The sequence below is a fragment of the Eutrigla gurnardus genome (genome assembly GCF_963514095.1).
Source record: "Eutrigla gurnardus genome assembly, chromosome: 22".
NCBI classification, from domain to species: Eukaryota; Metazoa; Chordata; class Actinopteri; order Perciformes; family Triglidae; genus Eutrigla; species Eutrigla gurnardus.
This window is the reverse complement of record NC_139933.1, coordinates 13185813-13201710: the sequence shown is the minus strand read 5'-3', so window position 1 is coordinate 13201710 and position 15898 is coordinate 13185813. Positions and strand designations below refer to the sequence as shown.

At 44.8% G+C, this 15898-nt stretch overlaps 2 protein-coding genes and 1 pseudogene across 5 annotated transcripts in view; 2 read left to right on the top strand and 1 right to left on the bottom strand.

The window, feature by feature from the left end:
* LOC311008500 (microfibril-associated glycoprotein 4 pseudogene) overlaps window positions 1-15898 on the bottom strand; it is a 242541-nt pseudogene that overhangs the window by 98586 nt on the left and 128057 nt on the right. The window lies entirely within an intron of this gene.
* On the top strand, window positions 2482-4125 carry cox11 (cytochrome c oxidase assembly homolog 11 (yeast)). Its single transcript, XM_084040416.1, has 3 exons — window positions 2482-3011; window positions 3182-3307; window positions 3782-4125. The coding sequence occupies exons 1-3, from the start codon at window positions 2535-2537 to the stop codon at window positions 3968-3970; spliced, it is 792 nt and encodes a 263-aa protein (XP_083896542.1). The 5' UTR covers window positions 2482-2534; the 3' UTR covers window positions 3971-4125.
* LOC311033152 (prolyl 4-hydroxylase subunit alpha-1-like) lies at window positions 5754-15778 on the top strand. Of its 3 annotated transcripts, none has more exons than XM_084040389.1 (15): window positions 5754-5887; window positions 6606-6689; window positions 7271-7367; window positions 7630-7781; window positions 7863-8000; window positions 8421-8678; window positions 8744-8937; window positions 9017-9193; window positions 10063-10133; window positions 11393-11492; window positions 12125-12178; window positions 12330-12395; window positions 13197-13265; window positions 13870-13966; window positions 14288-15778. In XM_084040389.1, the coding sequence occupies exons 2-15, from the start codon at window positions 6611-6613 to the stop codon at window positions 14356-14358; spliced, it is 1623 nt and encodes a 540-aa protein (XP_083896515.1). In that variant the 5' UTR covers window positions 5754-5887; window positions 6606-6610; the 3' UTR covers window positions 14359-15778. The 3 variants fall into 3 exon arrangements, with proteins under 3 accessions (XP_083896515.1, XP_083896513.1, XP_083896514.1); XM_084040387.1 differs by lacking the exon at window positions 10063-10133 and adding an exon at window positions 9679-9749; XM_084040388.1 differs by lacking the exon at window positions 10063-10133 and adding an exon at window positions 9679-9749 and having other exon boundaries at window positions 5760-5887; window positions 6588-6689.

The following is a 15898-nucleotide window of genomic DNA, read 5'->3' as shown; positions in this document are numbered from 1 at the left end:
CGACGGGTGGATCTGATGACCGCAAGCAGCAGAGCGCTACTGGATCTGGATATATCTGGATTCTGGTGTGAATCTCCTAACAAAGTTAGCTCTATAATTCAAGGTCAACTTTACAGCTAAGTGTTAAAGTCGTCTTAGTAGCTAACTGCATTGGTAGCGTAGAAGCAACCTGTCAGTCACCAGGTAGTCCCGCCCCGAAAGCATCCCCTGCTCTCTGGTCTGTTTGACACTTAATGGACCACCATGCTGGATTGAAGAAGACTTGAAACTAGAGATTGAGACCATAAACTCATGTTTGCAATGCTTTGCTGAGATAATAAATCAAGAGAGAAGTAGGCTAATTTTCTCATAGACTTCTATACAACCAGAGAGGAGTCACCCCCTTAGATGTGATCTGTGGGCTATCTGTAGTATAGCGACCACATTCGCATTTATTTATATTTGTTCATAAATATCTGTGGAAATCAGAATCGGTTGAGAGCAACTGCGGCGCCTGGCTCTAAAAACTGTGGTCGCCTTGATCTCGTGGGACTATCGTTTCCCACATGTCCATGACATCAGAGCAAGTTGGGATGAAAACTGACAGACCTAAGGCCACAATGAGGCCGCATGGCAGGTGTTTCCCGTGAAGAATCAGGAAGCATACACACTACACCTTACCGTTGACGGATCTCATTGACTTACATTGGGCTTGTGTCACATTAGGCCAAAATTAATTGTGGGTCCGCTCTGTTGCATCGCCTCGTCAACTTTTCGGGTGCCCACAATTCATTTCGGCATAATGTGACGCAAGCCCATGTAAAGTCAATAAGATCTGTCAACCCACGTGTGTAGTGTGCTCAGCAAAGTCCATACTCTTCTCTGTTCTGGTGCCTCAGTGGTCAAACTCCCAACGTCAGGACAGCAGAGTCACTGGCCATCTTCTAAAAAAGGCTCAAGACTCACCTGTTCAGACACTACCTGGACACTGCATAGCATGACCCCTTAACAACCCCCCCCCCCCCCCCCCCCAAAAAAAAACTGTTGTTCTAAAAGTATGTTTGCTGAACAGGTACTAGGCCTACTTTACTCAGACGAGGACCTAACACTTGTTTCTATTTTGTAGCTTTTAATTTATCGGCAATGATATATTGTGGTTTCTTTCTTTCGACAAATGTACTTATTGAAAGTCGCTTTGGACAAAAGCGTCTGCTGCCCTACATGTAAATGTAAATGTAAATGTAGTGTGAACATTTCCTTAGCGCTAGCGGTTCTGGTGAAACCTCAGACGTATGCAGTGACGTAAAGACGTGGCTCATGAGGCTCTCTAGCCTGTAGAAACGCAAACAGGTTCTCAGAAGGTTCGCAAGTTGAACCAACTGCACAAGTTGAACCAACTGCGAACCAGCACAGGCACCAGCCCGGTTCTTGAACTAGGTTTGTTGGTGGAAAAGAGGTAGATGTCAGCAGGGATCGGCTCCAGCCCCCCCCCCGACCCTGAATACAGGATAAGCGGGAGATGATGGGTGGATGACATCTCATGATACCTGGCGGAACCTTTAAGCGCCTGAACGGGGACCTACTTTTGTGTTGCACACGAGTTATGTATGTTTCGTTCCGGCACACATAATGTGTTTCTGGCCAGCGGTGAATGACATTCTCCTTCAAAGGTAACAAACATGTTAAACAACATTTTAAACCACTAAAGTAAAACTCGTTCATAACCACGTCAGCGGATTTATTAGCATGTCAAGCTAAGATGAGCTAAGCTAACGAGCCGGTGACTCCTCAGTACTGCAGGTCACAGCTTCTTGTTACTGCCTCAGCGTTACTGTTGGTTTGCTAAAGTTTACAACCCGTCGAGTCAATGAAAATGAAGCTAAACATAAACGTTTATGTCGGTTTCATAACCGTCCTCAAATGCACCGTTGAGCTAGGTCGCGAACCTCGTTTAGAAATGTGATATTTTAACTATTTAAATCTGGGTTTTAACAAGTGGAAATTCTTATTGGATTATAATCGAAGACATATTAAGAATCGTCCGTGTTGGCTGGTGAATTCGGCAAACACGTGATCCACCAAAACGCCATTAAGAAGTCATGTAATTGTGGTTGGTCTCTGATGATCGCTATAGGGAGGGTGAAAACAAAACGCTTCCGGCTCAATTTAAACTGAAGAGTCGCTTTGAGGAGAGTGAACAATGAGCCGAATTAAAAAGTGATATTTTCCCTGTTGGGAACATTATTTAATGCTATTAAAACAGGCACAGCACTGTTGGTGAGCAAGGAGGCATTAAAATGTATCTTTTTTTAAATAGGGTTTGGTTGGCCCACTCAGAAACATATGAAGTCAGTTTTGAAAGTACAGGTAGTTACTGGATGAGGTGACAAAGATTAATTAATTGAGTATTAATTATTCTTATTAGTTTTAGCTGAAGTCCTGACTGGTGTTTTTCATGAAGCAGCGTGTTTGTGTAACTGCTGGTGTTCATCCTCCATCCAGGTGAGTCCTCCTGCTGATCCAGCCCCAGGTGTGGTCTGGCTGCAGGTCCCAGCATGCTGCTCCCTCTCCTGCTGCGTCCGTCCCTCTGCTGCCCTCAGGTGTCCATGCTGTTGACGCGCTGCGTCCGGACGCTCAGGTGCGACACCGCCAGGAGGCTGCTGCACTCTCAAGCCGAGCACTTCCTGCAACGGAGGCTCCCCGTGCGCCTCCATGCTCCAAGCCGAGGCACCAAGAGCCGAGGCAGGAAGTACAAGAGCCAGGAGGAGCAATGGAAGTCCAGGAACAAAACAGTGCTGACGTACATCGCTGCCGCCGGCGTGGGGATGATCGGCCTGTCGTATGCCGCGGTGCCTCTCTACAGGCTCTACTGCCAGGCGTCGGGGCTCGGCGGGACGGCGGTGGTGGGACACAATGCGGATCAGGTGGAGACGATGACGCCGGTGAAGGAACGCGTCCTCAAGATCTCCTTCAACGCCGACACGCACGCCAGCATGCAATGGAACTTCAGACCGCAGCAGAGCGAGATCTTTGTGAGGATCGGAGACCTTTAATCAGAAAACGCCTCGTTGGCTTTCTAACACAAAGTTCTGATCGTCAGCGACTCGTTATCAAACTCACATGATGATGTTTGTCATATTTCAAACCTCCAGTTAGATGGTCCCGGGTCCTGGGATTAACCGGTAACATTTTTGTTGTGCAGGTGGTTCCGGGTGAGACGGCGTTGGCTTTCTACAGAGCGAAGAACCCCACAAATAAAGCCATCATCGGCATCTCCACCTACAACGTGGTCCCCTTCGAGGCGGGACAGTACTTCAACAAGATCCAGGTGGGTTCATGCTGAGTTCACATCGAACCTGAAGCCAGAGTCTGGTGCAATGAGATTGTAAACAAACTTAATGCAAAGACGCGAATAGACAAGAATGAGGCTTCGCTTTATTCTTGATGTGATGATGATGTCATAAACCCAGACAGGACGGCGTTTGATTTCCTGGTGGATCTGAGACTTGATCAAGATCTGAAACATGTACAAAGCAGCAATAGTGGTGATTTCAGTCATGAAGGTGAAACCTGGTTGGTGCTAAGCCCCGCCCCATCTCTGGTGCTAAGCCCCACCTCCTCTCTGGTGCTAAGCCCCGCCTCCTCTCCGGTGACACGAATAAACACAAATAATCCTGCAGTCAAACTTGTGCGAGTAACGTGAAGCGACAGTTGAACCTCCACAGTCCACATCTGAACCCTGAGTGCATCATTGCGAGGTCGCCACTGGTCGATGACCTCATGTCTCCGTGTCTCTGCACAGTGTTTCTGCTTCGAGGAGCAGCGTCTGAACCCCCACGAGGAGGTGGACATGCCTGTCTTCTTTTACATCGACCCGGAGTTCGACGAGGACCCCAGGATGGCCCGCGTGGACACCATCACCCTGTCCTACACCTTCTTCGAGGCCAAGGAGGGTCAGAAACTCCCCCTACCCGGGTACAGTTACCAATGACCCGCCTACGCCGAGGAGACCACCCAAATCCTGGACCAGGATCGTGCTTCTGGTTCAAATGTCAGTCTGAGGAAGAATGTGCTTTTAATTTGAAATCGCCCCGGAAAAAGAGACTTTTACATTGAAAATCAAAAGAAGAAAACAGAGTTTTAGATGCCACTGTTAGGGTTTTTTTTTTGTAGCTTTAGAGAATATATTTTGGGAAAAAGTTGTAATAATTATATATAATAATATGATATGTGTAAAAACAAGTGAAAAGTCAGAGACGTGATGGATTTTAATACGTAATAAGTGAGAGACATCAGACACCGCAAGTTTCACCTATAAGCATGTTATTATAATTACTATTATTGATAAAAAAATATCTGGATATTAAACTAGATGACGTAAGAATCATTAACTGGATGTGTTTTAATCAAACATCAAAGTGAGGATAACACAACACTCTTTCTTTCTCCTAATACGATCAATGAATCTGTAAATATGTGATAGTTTTCCTGACGGTGGCTCTAATACTCAGAAATAATAAATCCTTCACATCCTGGAATCCTTTGAAGCCACTTCGAAACAAGTTTCACAGAATCTGATTTTCTTCTGAAGCTCCGATGAGTTTTTCTACGTTTGCAGACGAACTTTTCTTGTGTTGTCGAGACATTAAACTGTGTTTGTTTATTCTGATGCAGTATGTTAATAGAAATCATATTTATTATGATGAATCAATAAATGAAGACTAAAAAACAACATTGATCCTTTTGATTTATTTCTGTCATGTTTGTTTCCCCAAAATAAACTCAGGGAAAAGCTGCTAGAACATCAAGTACTTTTTTTCCTGGATATTTGTGTTGCTGTGTTCTTTCCTTACATTGTTTTATCTCATTTATATTTAAAGTGTGTCTTTGTTTTGTCTCCAATTATCTCTCTTTTTAATTCACGCCACAAACACCAAACCACTGGAGCGCTGCCTTTCTCTTAGATTCCTTTTGGGGAAATGGCACTACTTTTTGTGAGTTTTTTTCCTGTAAATTATTTAAATACTTAATACTTACAGGTGGCAGCAGAGAAAAAGCTGCAGAAACACTAAAGTATTGCTTTTTTAATATCATGTTTTATGAATATGACTCTCACTCACTCACTCAGTGAGTGTCCCTATCTCACCTCTACAGGTATACTCAAAGTGGTCCATTATCTTTAAATAATTTGTTTTTAAGACATCCTCAAACAGAACAGAGAAACAGAAATAGGTTTAAATACGTGCATAAGAATAATTGTATTCAATTAAAATAATGAATAAACACAAACTATTATCCTAATAAAAAAAAGTATTCTTTAAAGACAGTTCAACAGTTTTATCACTTCTGAGTTCTAATAAAATCTTTTATTAATCCAATATCTAATCACTTGCAATGAATTCAGTCAACATTATGATTAGGTTCAAATTATATAAAAGCGGTAGACGATGGATGGAATTTGTGTCATCAAAGTAAAGTGACATGCTAAATGCTGTCTCATTTGTATTTACCATTTCAAACCCTCAGCCTCTCACACTCAACCATCTACCAGGTGACGTCATTTAAATTCCTGAGGGTTCAGGGTTTAGACTTTAGGGGGGACATTGGGATTTGGCATGAGATTTGGTCGATATCAAGACAAGTTGTTCGTGTTGAAACGTCTGTCCCCTGGTTCACCAGCAGGTGGCGATGAAGCGTTCTTATAGCCGCCATTTTTTTAAGGAAGAAGAGACTACTCCAGTCCAGCAGGTGGCGGTAAACCGTTCTTATAGCTGCCATTTTGAAAGAAGAAGACGTTGTTGTGCGTTCTTGCTACTTGCTGGATTTAAAGACATAATTTCGGGTTTTTGTGGGGACTAAGCCGACGTTGGGGTTCTGGTTTTCACGGCCCCTTCCATAGATAAAGACGGTAAAATGTCTTCGTTGTTCCCGATGAAACGAACCAGAAACTGTCGGTAGCTTATCCAGAAATGTCCTCGGCTGCTTACACCTATTAGCTTGTCAGTTGGCCGGTTCTGGTCTGTTCTGTGGGGAAAGTCGGACCCAGTTGAACCCGACAGGATCCGATGTAGGTTAGTTAGGCGCCTATTAACACAAAGTAAGATACAAATATTTAATAAAGTTATTTACAGACAGATCATATGGGAAAATATCAGTTTACACATGTTTGAGTATATTAGGTCTAATTCCTGCTTCAACACGCACTTCCGGTGTAAATATTGAAACTAAATCTGCAACGACTGTGTTTAAATATTAATCTGCTGATGACTTTATTGAATAATCGTATTTTTCCCTATAAAAAGTATTTAGATCAGATCAACAGATGTTAGGGTTAACCCTAACCCCAGTTTGAATATAAAACCGGAAGTTGGAGAAACTAGAACCTGCAGCTTTCTGTCTGTAAAATAACAAACAGCTTATTATTATTATTATTATTGATTAGAAGAATAGTTTCAGATTGTGCTGATTTATTACTTATGACTTACTTTTGTGAAGTTGTATTATATTAAATCATTTTTAAACAGAATTAAAGAAGTTAGTTGTCTGAACAAAATAAGTCATGTGACATGTTTGTCTATAAAATCAACTAACCACTGATCTATAATCAGTCTGGTTTCTCTCTGTAGACCGGATGGCGTCCTGGTGCTTGTTGATCCACGCCCTCCTTTTCTCCTGCTCCTCAGCTCACAATGACTTCTTCACCTCCATTGGTGAGTTTCCCTCCTCTTCATCACCATCTTCAACAACATGTCTCGGGCCTCAGGGTTAGCTCCTTCATAAACTTTTCTTCTTACAGAAACCAAAAATACATCTAAACAAACAAGAACTGAATCTTTCATAGAAGAAGACTGTTTTAAGGGTCATACAGAAACTTCATTCACCTCCTTTGAGTTTAACTGCAGGCAGAAACCTCAACTAGTAGAACTATTACAACTAAAACTAGTAAAACTAAAACTATTGAAACTAAAAGTATTAAAACAAATCTATTGAAACCTGCACAAATTCAGCTAAATCCACTCATGTAAGTTCATCAGCAGTGAAGCTCGTCCTTCGTCCTCTCAGCTTCTCTGCTAGCGTCTGAGACTCCTTTCAGCCTTGAGACCCTGAACCTGGTCTGGTTTTGGTGGTTTGGTGTGTTTCATCCTGAAGGGAAACGAGCTCAACAACCATCCAGAGTAAAAATAGCAGTCAAGTCTTCAGAAACAGTAGAAAACTGTGTGACGTGGTTCGAGGGTTTATGGCAGCAAGCGACGGAAGCTGGAACCTGAATACGATGTGTCTTTGTGTTCAGGTCACATGACTGACCTGCTGCTCACAGAGAAGGACCTGGTTTCCTCACTGAAGGACTACATCAGAGCAGAGGAGAGCAAGCTGGAGAAGGTTAAGAAGTAAGAGACGTTATTTTCAGGTTTCTTGTAATAATAGTTTCTGCCATCAGTCTTAGTTTGGATATTAAATGTGTGCGTGCGTGTGTCTCTGTCTGCCTGTGTGCATGCTTATGTGTGTGTCTCTGTCTGTGTGTGTATGCATGTGTGTATGCGTGTGTGTGTGTGTGTGTGTGTGTGTGTGTGTGTGTGTGTGTGTGTGTGTGTGTGTGTGTGTGTGTGTGTGTGCATGTGTGTGTGCATGTGTGTGTGCATGTGTCCTCAGATGGGCGGACAAGCTGGACGTCCTGTCTGCCATGGCCACTGAGGACCCTGAGGGGTTCCTGGGACACCCGGTGAACGCTTTCAAGCTGATGAAGAGACTGAACACGGAGTGGGCGGAGCTGGAGAGCCTGGTGCTCTCCGACATGTCTGATGGTAACACACACACACACACTCACATTTATGTCCAGGGTCCTCCTGCGGAGATGCTGACTCTTCTTCTGTGGTGCTCATCAGGGTTCATCTCCAACCTGACCATCCAGAGGCAGCACTTCCCCAACGATGACGACCAGACCGGAGCCGCCAAGGCCCTGATGCGGCTGCTGGACACCTACCAGCTGGACACCAACACCATCGCCACAGGGCGGCTGCCAGGTCAGCCGATCGCACGCATCACAACCCAGTAACTAAACCTTCAACCCTCTTTGTTCCCGTGACGACCAACGAGTCTGATTTATAATGTTTTTGATGGATTCACGTCCAAACCTTCACATGCAAAGATTTAAATTCTATATAACGTCTTATGAATATACATAGTGGTGCTCTCTACTGGTTCAAACCTGCTATGGACATGACATATTGCTATCAGCTGATCTGGAGTCTTGTGGCTTATAGAGGTGGCTTTAGACACCAACTAATGAGCTCCACGTCTGACGTTTGTCAGTTTAATAGAGGACGTGTCCTAGGTTTGTTTCGTGTGAACCAGGTCTCCAGTCTCACAACGTCGGCTTTTGTTCCTCTAGTCTGAATATGGTTATAAAGGACTCCTTGTCCCCCTTGTCTCTGGCTGTCCAGGTTCGTCCCCGGTCGCCTCGCAGCGGAGCGCTCTGACCGTGGACGACTGCTTTGACCTTGGGAAGGTGGCGTACTCGGACAGCGACTACTACCACACGGAGCTGTGGATGCTTCAGGCGCTGAAGCAGCTGGACGCCGGTGGCGAGGCGTCTGGCACGGTGGACGCCGTGGCCATCCTGGACTACCTGAGTTACTCCGTCTACCAGCAGGGGGAGCTGGAGGCGGCACTCGGCTTCACGCGGAGGCTGCTGGCGCTCGGTGAGTCACATATTGAAGACGTGAACCCATGAATGAAGACGTGACTCCATCATCTGTTATTTCAGAGCCGACACACCAGCGAGCCGGCGGGAACCTGAAGTACTTTGAGTATCAGCTGGACAAACAGAAGGAGGTGCAGGGGAGCGAGGAGGAGGAGGAGGAGCGGAGGCAGAGAAGGGAGACGCGCGGTCGTCCTGCTGACTATCTGCCGGAAAGGAAGAAGTACGAGCAGCTGTGTCGCGGCGAAGGCCTCCGCATGGTGAGGACCAAACACCGAAAACACACTTCGCTGTCAGACGCCACTGACGTCTGACAGCTGCTGCTTCCTTCTCTGTCAGACTCCCCGCAGGCAGAGCCGCCTTTTCTGCCGTTACCACGACAACAACCGCCACCCGAAGTACGTGATCGGTCCGGTGAAGGAGGAGGATGAGTGGGACCACCCGCGCATCGTCCGATACCACGAGATCGTGTCGGACACCGAGATGGAGAAAGTGAAAGAGCTTGCCAAGCCAAGGGTGAGTCCACACATCAGCTGCTTCCTGTTAGAGGTTTCCACCCTCCAGTAGAGCTGCTAGCGCCGTTTATCTGCTCCGATGTAACCATGGAGACGTTTATCTTCTCCCATGTTACATTGAGACAGCTGGTTAGCGTCTCTTCTCCAACAGGAGACAGAAAGGGATCCTTGTTTTCCTCCATCCTGATTGGACCGCAGCGGTGCAGCTGGGCTCCGAGTATCAGACCCCGATCACACTGAGATGCGTCGCAACCGGTGCCGTCGTTTCTAAAACGTCCACCAGCTGATGGTTCTATGTAATAGTGGGGGATGTGACATCTTCAACCAGCTGATGGTCCTGTGTAGTGGGGGTGTGACATCCTGTGTAGTGGGGGTGTGACATCATCAACAGCAGCAGCGTAGAGTCCTAGTGATGTTGAGGGGACAGAGTCCTCTGTGGGTGTCGCCGTGTGTCTCCCTGTAACTGTCGGCCGATTGGCTCCACAGCTGCGTCGTGCCACCATCTCCAACCCCGCCACCGGCGTGCTGGAGACGGCCCACTACCGCATCAGTAAGAGGTAAGACAGGTGTCCTCCCCGCTGTGTCGGCTGCAGACAGACCGTCCAATCAGCAGCAGCGGTGGGATGTACACTTACTCACTAACGCTGCTGCACAAGTACAAACAGCTACTTCCTCTTCGTGCTACTTCCTGTACGCCACGACGCTCCGCCAGCTTCACTCACTAATTCTCGTGGAGTTTTTTACATCGGAGCTCCTGTCGCCTCCCTGTTTGCTGCATCTGTGTGTCAGCTAGTGACCTGTCTGTCTGTCTGTCTGTCTGTGTATGTCTGTCTCCCTGTCTGTGTGACCGTCCTGTGATTGGTGAGCTAGCTCAGACGTGCCACGGTGCACGACCCTCAGACAGGCACACTCACCACGGCCCAGTACCGAGTCTCCAAGAGGTAAGAGGAGCCTCTTCAGGCATCCAAAAAACAATTTAACATCCCATAATAAGACCAAGCCTGGTGGTGCCTGGGCTGGCAGCTCCGAGCTAACACTGCTAACAGAGCTAACTCTGCTAACGGAGCTAATGCTGCTGAGGCCGCGTTCACGGTGCGTTCACACAACGCCTTTCCTTGGCGGATCTCATTGAATTTGCATGGCCTTGCATCACATAATGCCGAAATGAATTGTGGGTCCGCTCCGGTGCATCGCTTACGTCGTATTGTTGAGAAAAAGTTCAACTTTTCAGGCGCTGACGAATCCGGCAGCCAGTCAGATCGTGTTAATGCAAATATATGCAAATAAACTACTCTGACTCTTGCCAATAAAATCACCTTTTGGGAAAACACATGTAAAAAGCCGATGTAAACAAAACATGGAGGGAAGGTTAACAATTGCGGTTGGGAACAGGCCTTTACAATCAGTCCCTGTGTTTATATACAGGGACTGAATTACTAAAACACAGTGTTCTTCTGGCTATAATGGGATCCATTTTGCCCTATAATAATAAGAAGCCGGAAGTAGCCTGAATAAGCCATCTAGCAGGAAGCGATTTCAATGGCTGCTGGCTGCGTCATGCGCCAGACATGCCTTCCCTCGTCCATCAGTCCAGTCTGTACGCGCCCTAACTGGGTTTACCTGAAGGTGGAGCTGCACTGTCAGCTGTTCCAGCGTCGACAGTGTGATGTGTGCATGCAGTCACATGAAAAGAAGCGCAATGTTGGTAAATTAAGTGACGTCATGCTGCCCGGTCCAAAGGAAAACTCACTACTGAGCCTGAACCCACCTGAGTGGAAGGAGAACTACATAGTTTAGAGATCTGGAATCTTAATTAAGCTTAAAAGTGAATCAAACTGATGCTTTTAACTTTAAAACATTACAACATTTAGGATGACAATTCTTCTTTTTTTCATACCAGTTGGTTGAATCTAGGCCACCAATGATGATGGCAGTTCTGAAGGCAAAGGGGGTCCAACCTGGGACTGGGGGGTGTACCTAATAAAGCGGCGGCTGAGTGATCTTGTTTAATGAGATGTGACTTCATGCTAATTAAGTGTAAATGTCGTTCATGGAACACAGAGCTAGAACTAAATGGACGTGTTTATTATTCATCTGCATGTTTCATGTTCGTAACTCTTCAGCATTAACATCAGCCATGTTTGATAACTGGGTGAGATGGTCTTCTCACTCTCTGTCCTCCCTGCCCCCCCCCTCCCAGTGCCTGGCTAGGGGCCTTTGAGCACCCGGTGGTGGACCGGATCAACCAGAGGATCGAGGACATCACTGGACTGGACGTCACCACTGCAGAGGAGCTGCAGGTGGCGCTCACTCGCTCACATATATAAATAAACATATATACGTGTTTGTGTGTGTGTGTATAGATATATACACATATTATATTATACTTGTACGTGTGTATATGTGTGTATGTATATATATATATATATATACAGTATTTATAGATAGATATATATCTATATATATATATCTATATATATATAGTTGCTAACCGTTACACAGCAGACTCACTCTGCAGACCTGAAAATACAACATTATCAACTTTAGATCAATCGACTGTTTATATGCATTAAATCGGGCAGTAATTGTCTGCCACACCATCTATCTCTGCTTTGCTGCAGCTACGTTGCTCCACTTTCTAAAGATGAACTCGTCTTCTACATAAACACTCAATAATATCTAATAACTCTCCCGGTTGCCATGGTGAATCGTAGTATCGGAGCTCCATTGATAATGGCTTTGTAGAGTCGGCAGGCACGCGCGTAACTCAGAGTTTACATACTCAGAGTTAATTGAACTAATTCAAAACTGCTGTTCTGGAACCGAAAACTCAGAGTTGGTCGACTCAGAGTTCAGGTTTAGGTTCAGAGTTTGTTGAACCTGCTTTGTGAAACTGGCCCCTGCTCCAGTTTATGTTTTTGTGTGTATGCAGGTGGCCAACTATGGAGTCGGAGGACAGTACGAGCCTCACTTTGACTTTGGACGGGTGAGTGAATGTCTGATTGATTGATTGTTGTAAAAGTAGACTGTCCTAATACTTTTACTACTACTTTTACTTTTACTACCATATGTTTGTGATCCTGCGTTCATCACCAACCTAAACACTATTGTTTACTTCCTGTTTGTTGTTTTTTCAGAAAGACGAACCAGATGCTTTTGAAGAGTTGGGGACAGGAAACCGCATCGCCACTTGGCTGCTTTACGTTAGTCATCCTCATCATCATTATAGATAGGAATCTTTATTAAACCTCATGAGGCCGCAGCGCGTCTTCATAAATAGTCAGAAATGTTTTTAGTGTATTTGCATCGAATGTTTAGTTCCAGTTGTATCATTGATTTGATGGATTGATATTCCTTCTTCATTTTGCCCAGCTTTCATTATAGTGGCAGTCTGTAAGATCTGAGATACGTTGCTTTAGCGGCCTCTCTGGTAGTAGATGGAACTGCAGGCTAGCCTGCGCGTGATGCCTTCAAATGCTCCACACTGAAAGGAGGTCCGTGGTTTTCCCTCTTTGGCGGTCACTTTGCTTCTTGATGACTGTCCTTCTTCGCTTCCATTAGTTTTTTGTTGCTTTTTCTTCGGACTGGAAGTTGAGTTGTCTTCTTTCTCTGGCTGTTAATCCTCCATTGTGAGTCAGCATTAAGGAAATGTACCTTGCTGCGCCGGTACATTTTAGGCTAGGAGGAGCCTGACTCTTCAGAGTGAAGTTAACCGATTTCCGATTACAATGAAACGCAGCATATTCTTCCGCTCCACCTGGGCGGACCAACGGCTGCTGACTGACGTAAAAAGCGTCACCAATTTTGAATTTTGTGAATGTCGCCACAGACAACGGAGATACTATTTCTGGGCAAAGCAGCAAGTACAAGCACTCACTCTTTAGATTTATAGTAACTTAAAAGACAATTAAATAGGTGGAAATGTTACAGGCTGCCACTAATAACTAATTATTACATTTCATTAAAACCTTGTGTGAGTCTTGATGAACCGGTCTGTCCTTCAGATGAGTGATGTACCAGCAGGGGGTGCCACCGTCTTCACTGATGTGGGAGCTGCTCTCTGGCCCAAAAAGGTGCAGTTCACTCCAAAGCTCTTTAAATCATGATTATATAAATATATTTACATATAAAGTATTCACTCACCTGCCTTGACCTGCATATAAGCAGCTGCATCCAAGCCATACATCAGCAAGTACAATGCAAAGCATCGGATGCAGTGGTGTAAAGCACACCAACACTGGACTCTAGAGCAGTGGAGACGTTCTCTGGAAGGACCAATCACGCTTCTCCATCTGGCAATCTGATGGACGAGTCTGGGTTTGGCGGTTGCCAGGACAACGGTAATGTCTGACTGCAGACCCAGGCCTTCCCATCCAACATCAGTGTGTGACCTCACAAATACGCTTCTGGAAGAATGGTCAAAAATTCCCATCAACACACTCCTAAACCTTGTGGAAAGCCTTCCAGAAGAGTTGAAGCTGTTATAGCTGCAAAGGGTGGACTGACGTCATATTAAACCCTATGGATTAAGAATGGGAGGTCACTTAAGTTCATATGTGAGTCAAGGCAGGGGAGCGAATACTTTTGGCAATATAGTGTATGTCGTCTTGGTCTCATGATGTCAAAATGATCATGATGAACAGCATATAAATGACGGTGATGTTGTGGTGTGTTCAGGGGACGGCGGTGTTCTGGTACAACCTGTATCCCAGTGGAGACGGAGACTATCGAACCCGGCATGCTGCCTGTCCTGTTCTGGTCGGCAACAAGTGGGGTGAGTTCACATCGCTGTCCCCGAATCTATTAGCATCTGTTAGCGTTTGTTAGTATCTGTTAGCTTCGGTTAGCATCTGTAAGCGTTTGTTAGTATCTGTTAGCTACGGTTAGCGTGTCTTAACATGGGTCTGTTAGCATCTGTTCACATCTGTTAGCACCTACAAGCACATGTTAGCTTCTGTTAGTATGTAAGTAAATATTAGCTTCTGTTAACATCTGTTAGCAAATAAGGCTTCAGCTAGTTCATAGTTATTATTATGATTATTGTTAAGATTGTTTCTTCGTGTTTATTCAGTGGTCTTGATCTGTTTGTCCTCAGTGTCCAATAAATGGATCCATGAACGAGGACAAGAGTTCAGGAGACGCTGTGGACTCCAGGAGACAGACTGACCCTCCTCCCCCTCTTCCTCTTCGTCCCCCTCTTCCTCCTCCTCCTCCTCCACTTCCTCGTCATCCTCCTCCACTCTGCTCAGTCTGTCTGTACATTTATTTTGATCTGAAGAGTGTGTTTGTGTTACTCTGTGTGTGTGTGTTGTGTGTGTGTGTGTGTGTGTGTGTGTGCGTGTGTGTGTGCGCCCGCTCCACCAATAACCAATCGATAATCAGTCGCGTTCAAATATTAATTTGAATGATATATTCAATTGGTTGGAGTCCAGCTGCTTGTTTCCTTCCTGCCTATGAAGAGATTTTATTCCTGAGTTCAAACCTCCAGTCTGGCGTTTTTATTGATCACAATAATCACATTAATCACTTTAATCACATGAATCACAGTTCCAGTAAAAACACTCCGTCCTCTGTTCGACGTTTCTTTTCTTTTTAACATTTCTGTCTCACTAGAGACGCTTGTCTCATAACATTTGTTACTTCTCTCATAATTTGACCGTTAAGGACTAAACGAGGGATACAAACACTCAAATATATTCACTCTCTTGGTGGAGATGTGAAGAACAGAGCCTGATTTATTTATTCATCCTTTATGTCTGCAGGGAGACCTCATGATTTATGGTCATCGTTTTATTTTAAGACTATTGCCTTGTTTTTCACTCAAAGAAAGACGTGTTTTATCTGTGACGCAATAAAAATGTTTGTTTAACTAAATAAATAAATAAGTATAGTAAAGTGATTCCAGTGTGTTTAGTGCCATTTTAAGAGTTTTAAGCAGGTTTGGAACATCATCAGGATAATATTAATAAATGACATGAGATATGAAAACGGGACATGGCTCATTAAATTACAACGTCGGACCTGTTAAAGTCCAACATTTCTGTACCAGGTTTATCAGGTGTACTGCTGGGCCGATACATGTGGTTCTCCTGGCGGCCACTAGGGGCGTCGCTGCTGCTGTTCAAACAGCTACATGTGGTTCTCCTGGCGGCCAGTAGGGGCGTCGCTGCTGCGCTCAAACGGATACAGTCATCGTGTAAACAGAGGTGAATATTCAGAATATGGTTCTTCTGGTTTTTATGATCAGGACTGAAGATGTTGAACATTTAAAATAATATTAATAGTTGTGATGTGTTTTAGGAAGATGACAGTTTGTCCTTTCATGACAAACAAAGTCAATAAAAAATAGTCATAGAATCATTAAAGTATCACTTCATGTGTCAGCTAACCTTTGACATGCTTCTGTGTGGCTCCTCCCACTCTGACTGGCGACACCTCCCTGATCAGCCAATACTGGTCAGTGTGTGTGTGTGTGTGTGTGTGTGTGTTCAGTCTTGAGGTCATTCACTGACAAACAACGGATGACATTTAAAGGAGTCCCACTATGTGAACCCCCCGTCCCCCGTCCCTCACGTTGTCTTTTATTTAACCACATGCAGCGCTGCTCAAGGTCATATTTTACATTTCCTGTGTAACTGTAATATATATATATATATATATTAATAATAATAATAATTATATATATATATATATATATATATATATA

Coding starts and splice junctions, on each gene's coding strand:
- cox11 (XM_084040416.1), top strand. CDS start 2,535: ATGCTGCTCCCTCTCCTGCTGCGTCCGTCCCTCTGCTGCCCTCAGGTG. Junction 3,012..3,181: donor CGCAGCAGAGCGAGATCTTT/GTGAGGATCGGA, acceptor TTTGTTGTGCAG/GTGGTTCCGGGTGAGACGGC. Junction 3,308..3,781: donor AGTACTTCAACAAGATCCAG/GTGGGTTCATGC, acceptor GTCTCTGCACAG/TGTTTCTGCTTCGAGGAGCA.
- LOC311033152 (XM_084040389.1), top strand. CDS start 6,611: ATGGCGTCCTGGTGCTTGTTGATCCACGCCCTCCTTTTCTCCTGCTCC. Junction 7,368..7,629: donor AAGCTGGAGAAGGTTAAGAA/GTAAGAGACGTT, acceptor ATGTGTCCTCAG/ATGGGCGGACAAGCTGGACG. Junction 9,194..10,062: donor AAGAGCTTGCCAAGCCAAGG/GTGAGTCCACAC, acceptor TTGGTGAGCTAG/CTCAGACGTGCCACGGTGCA.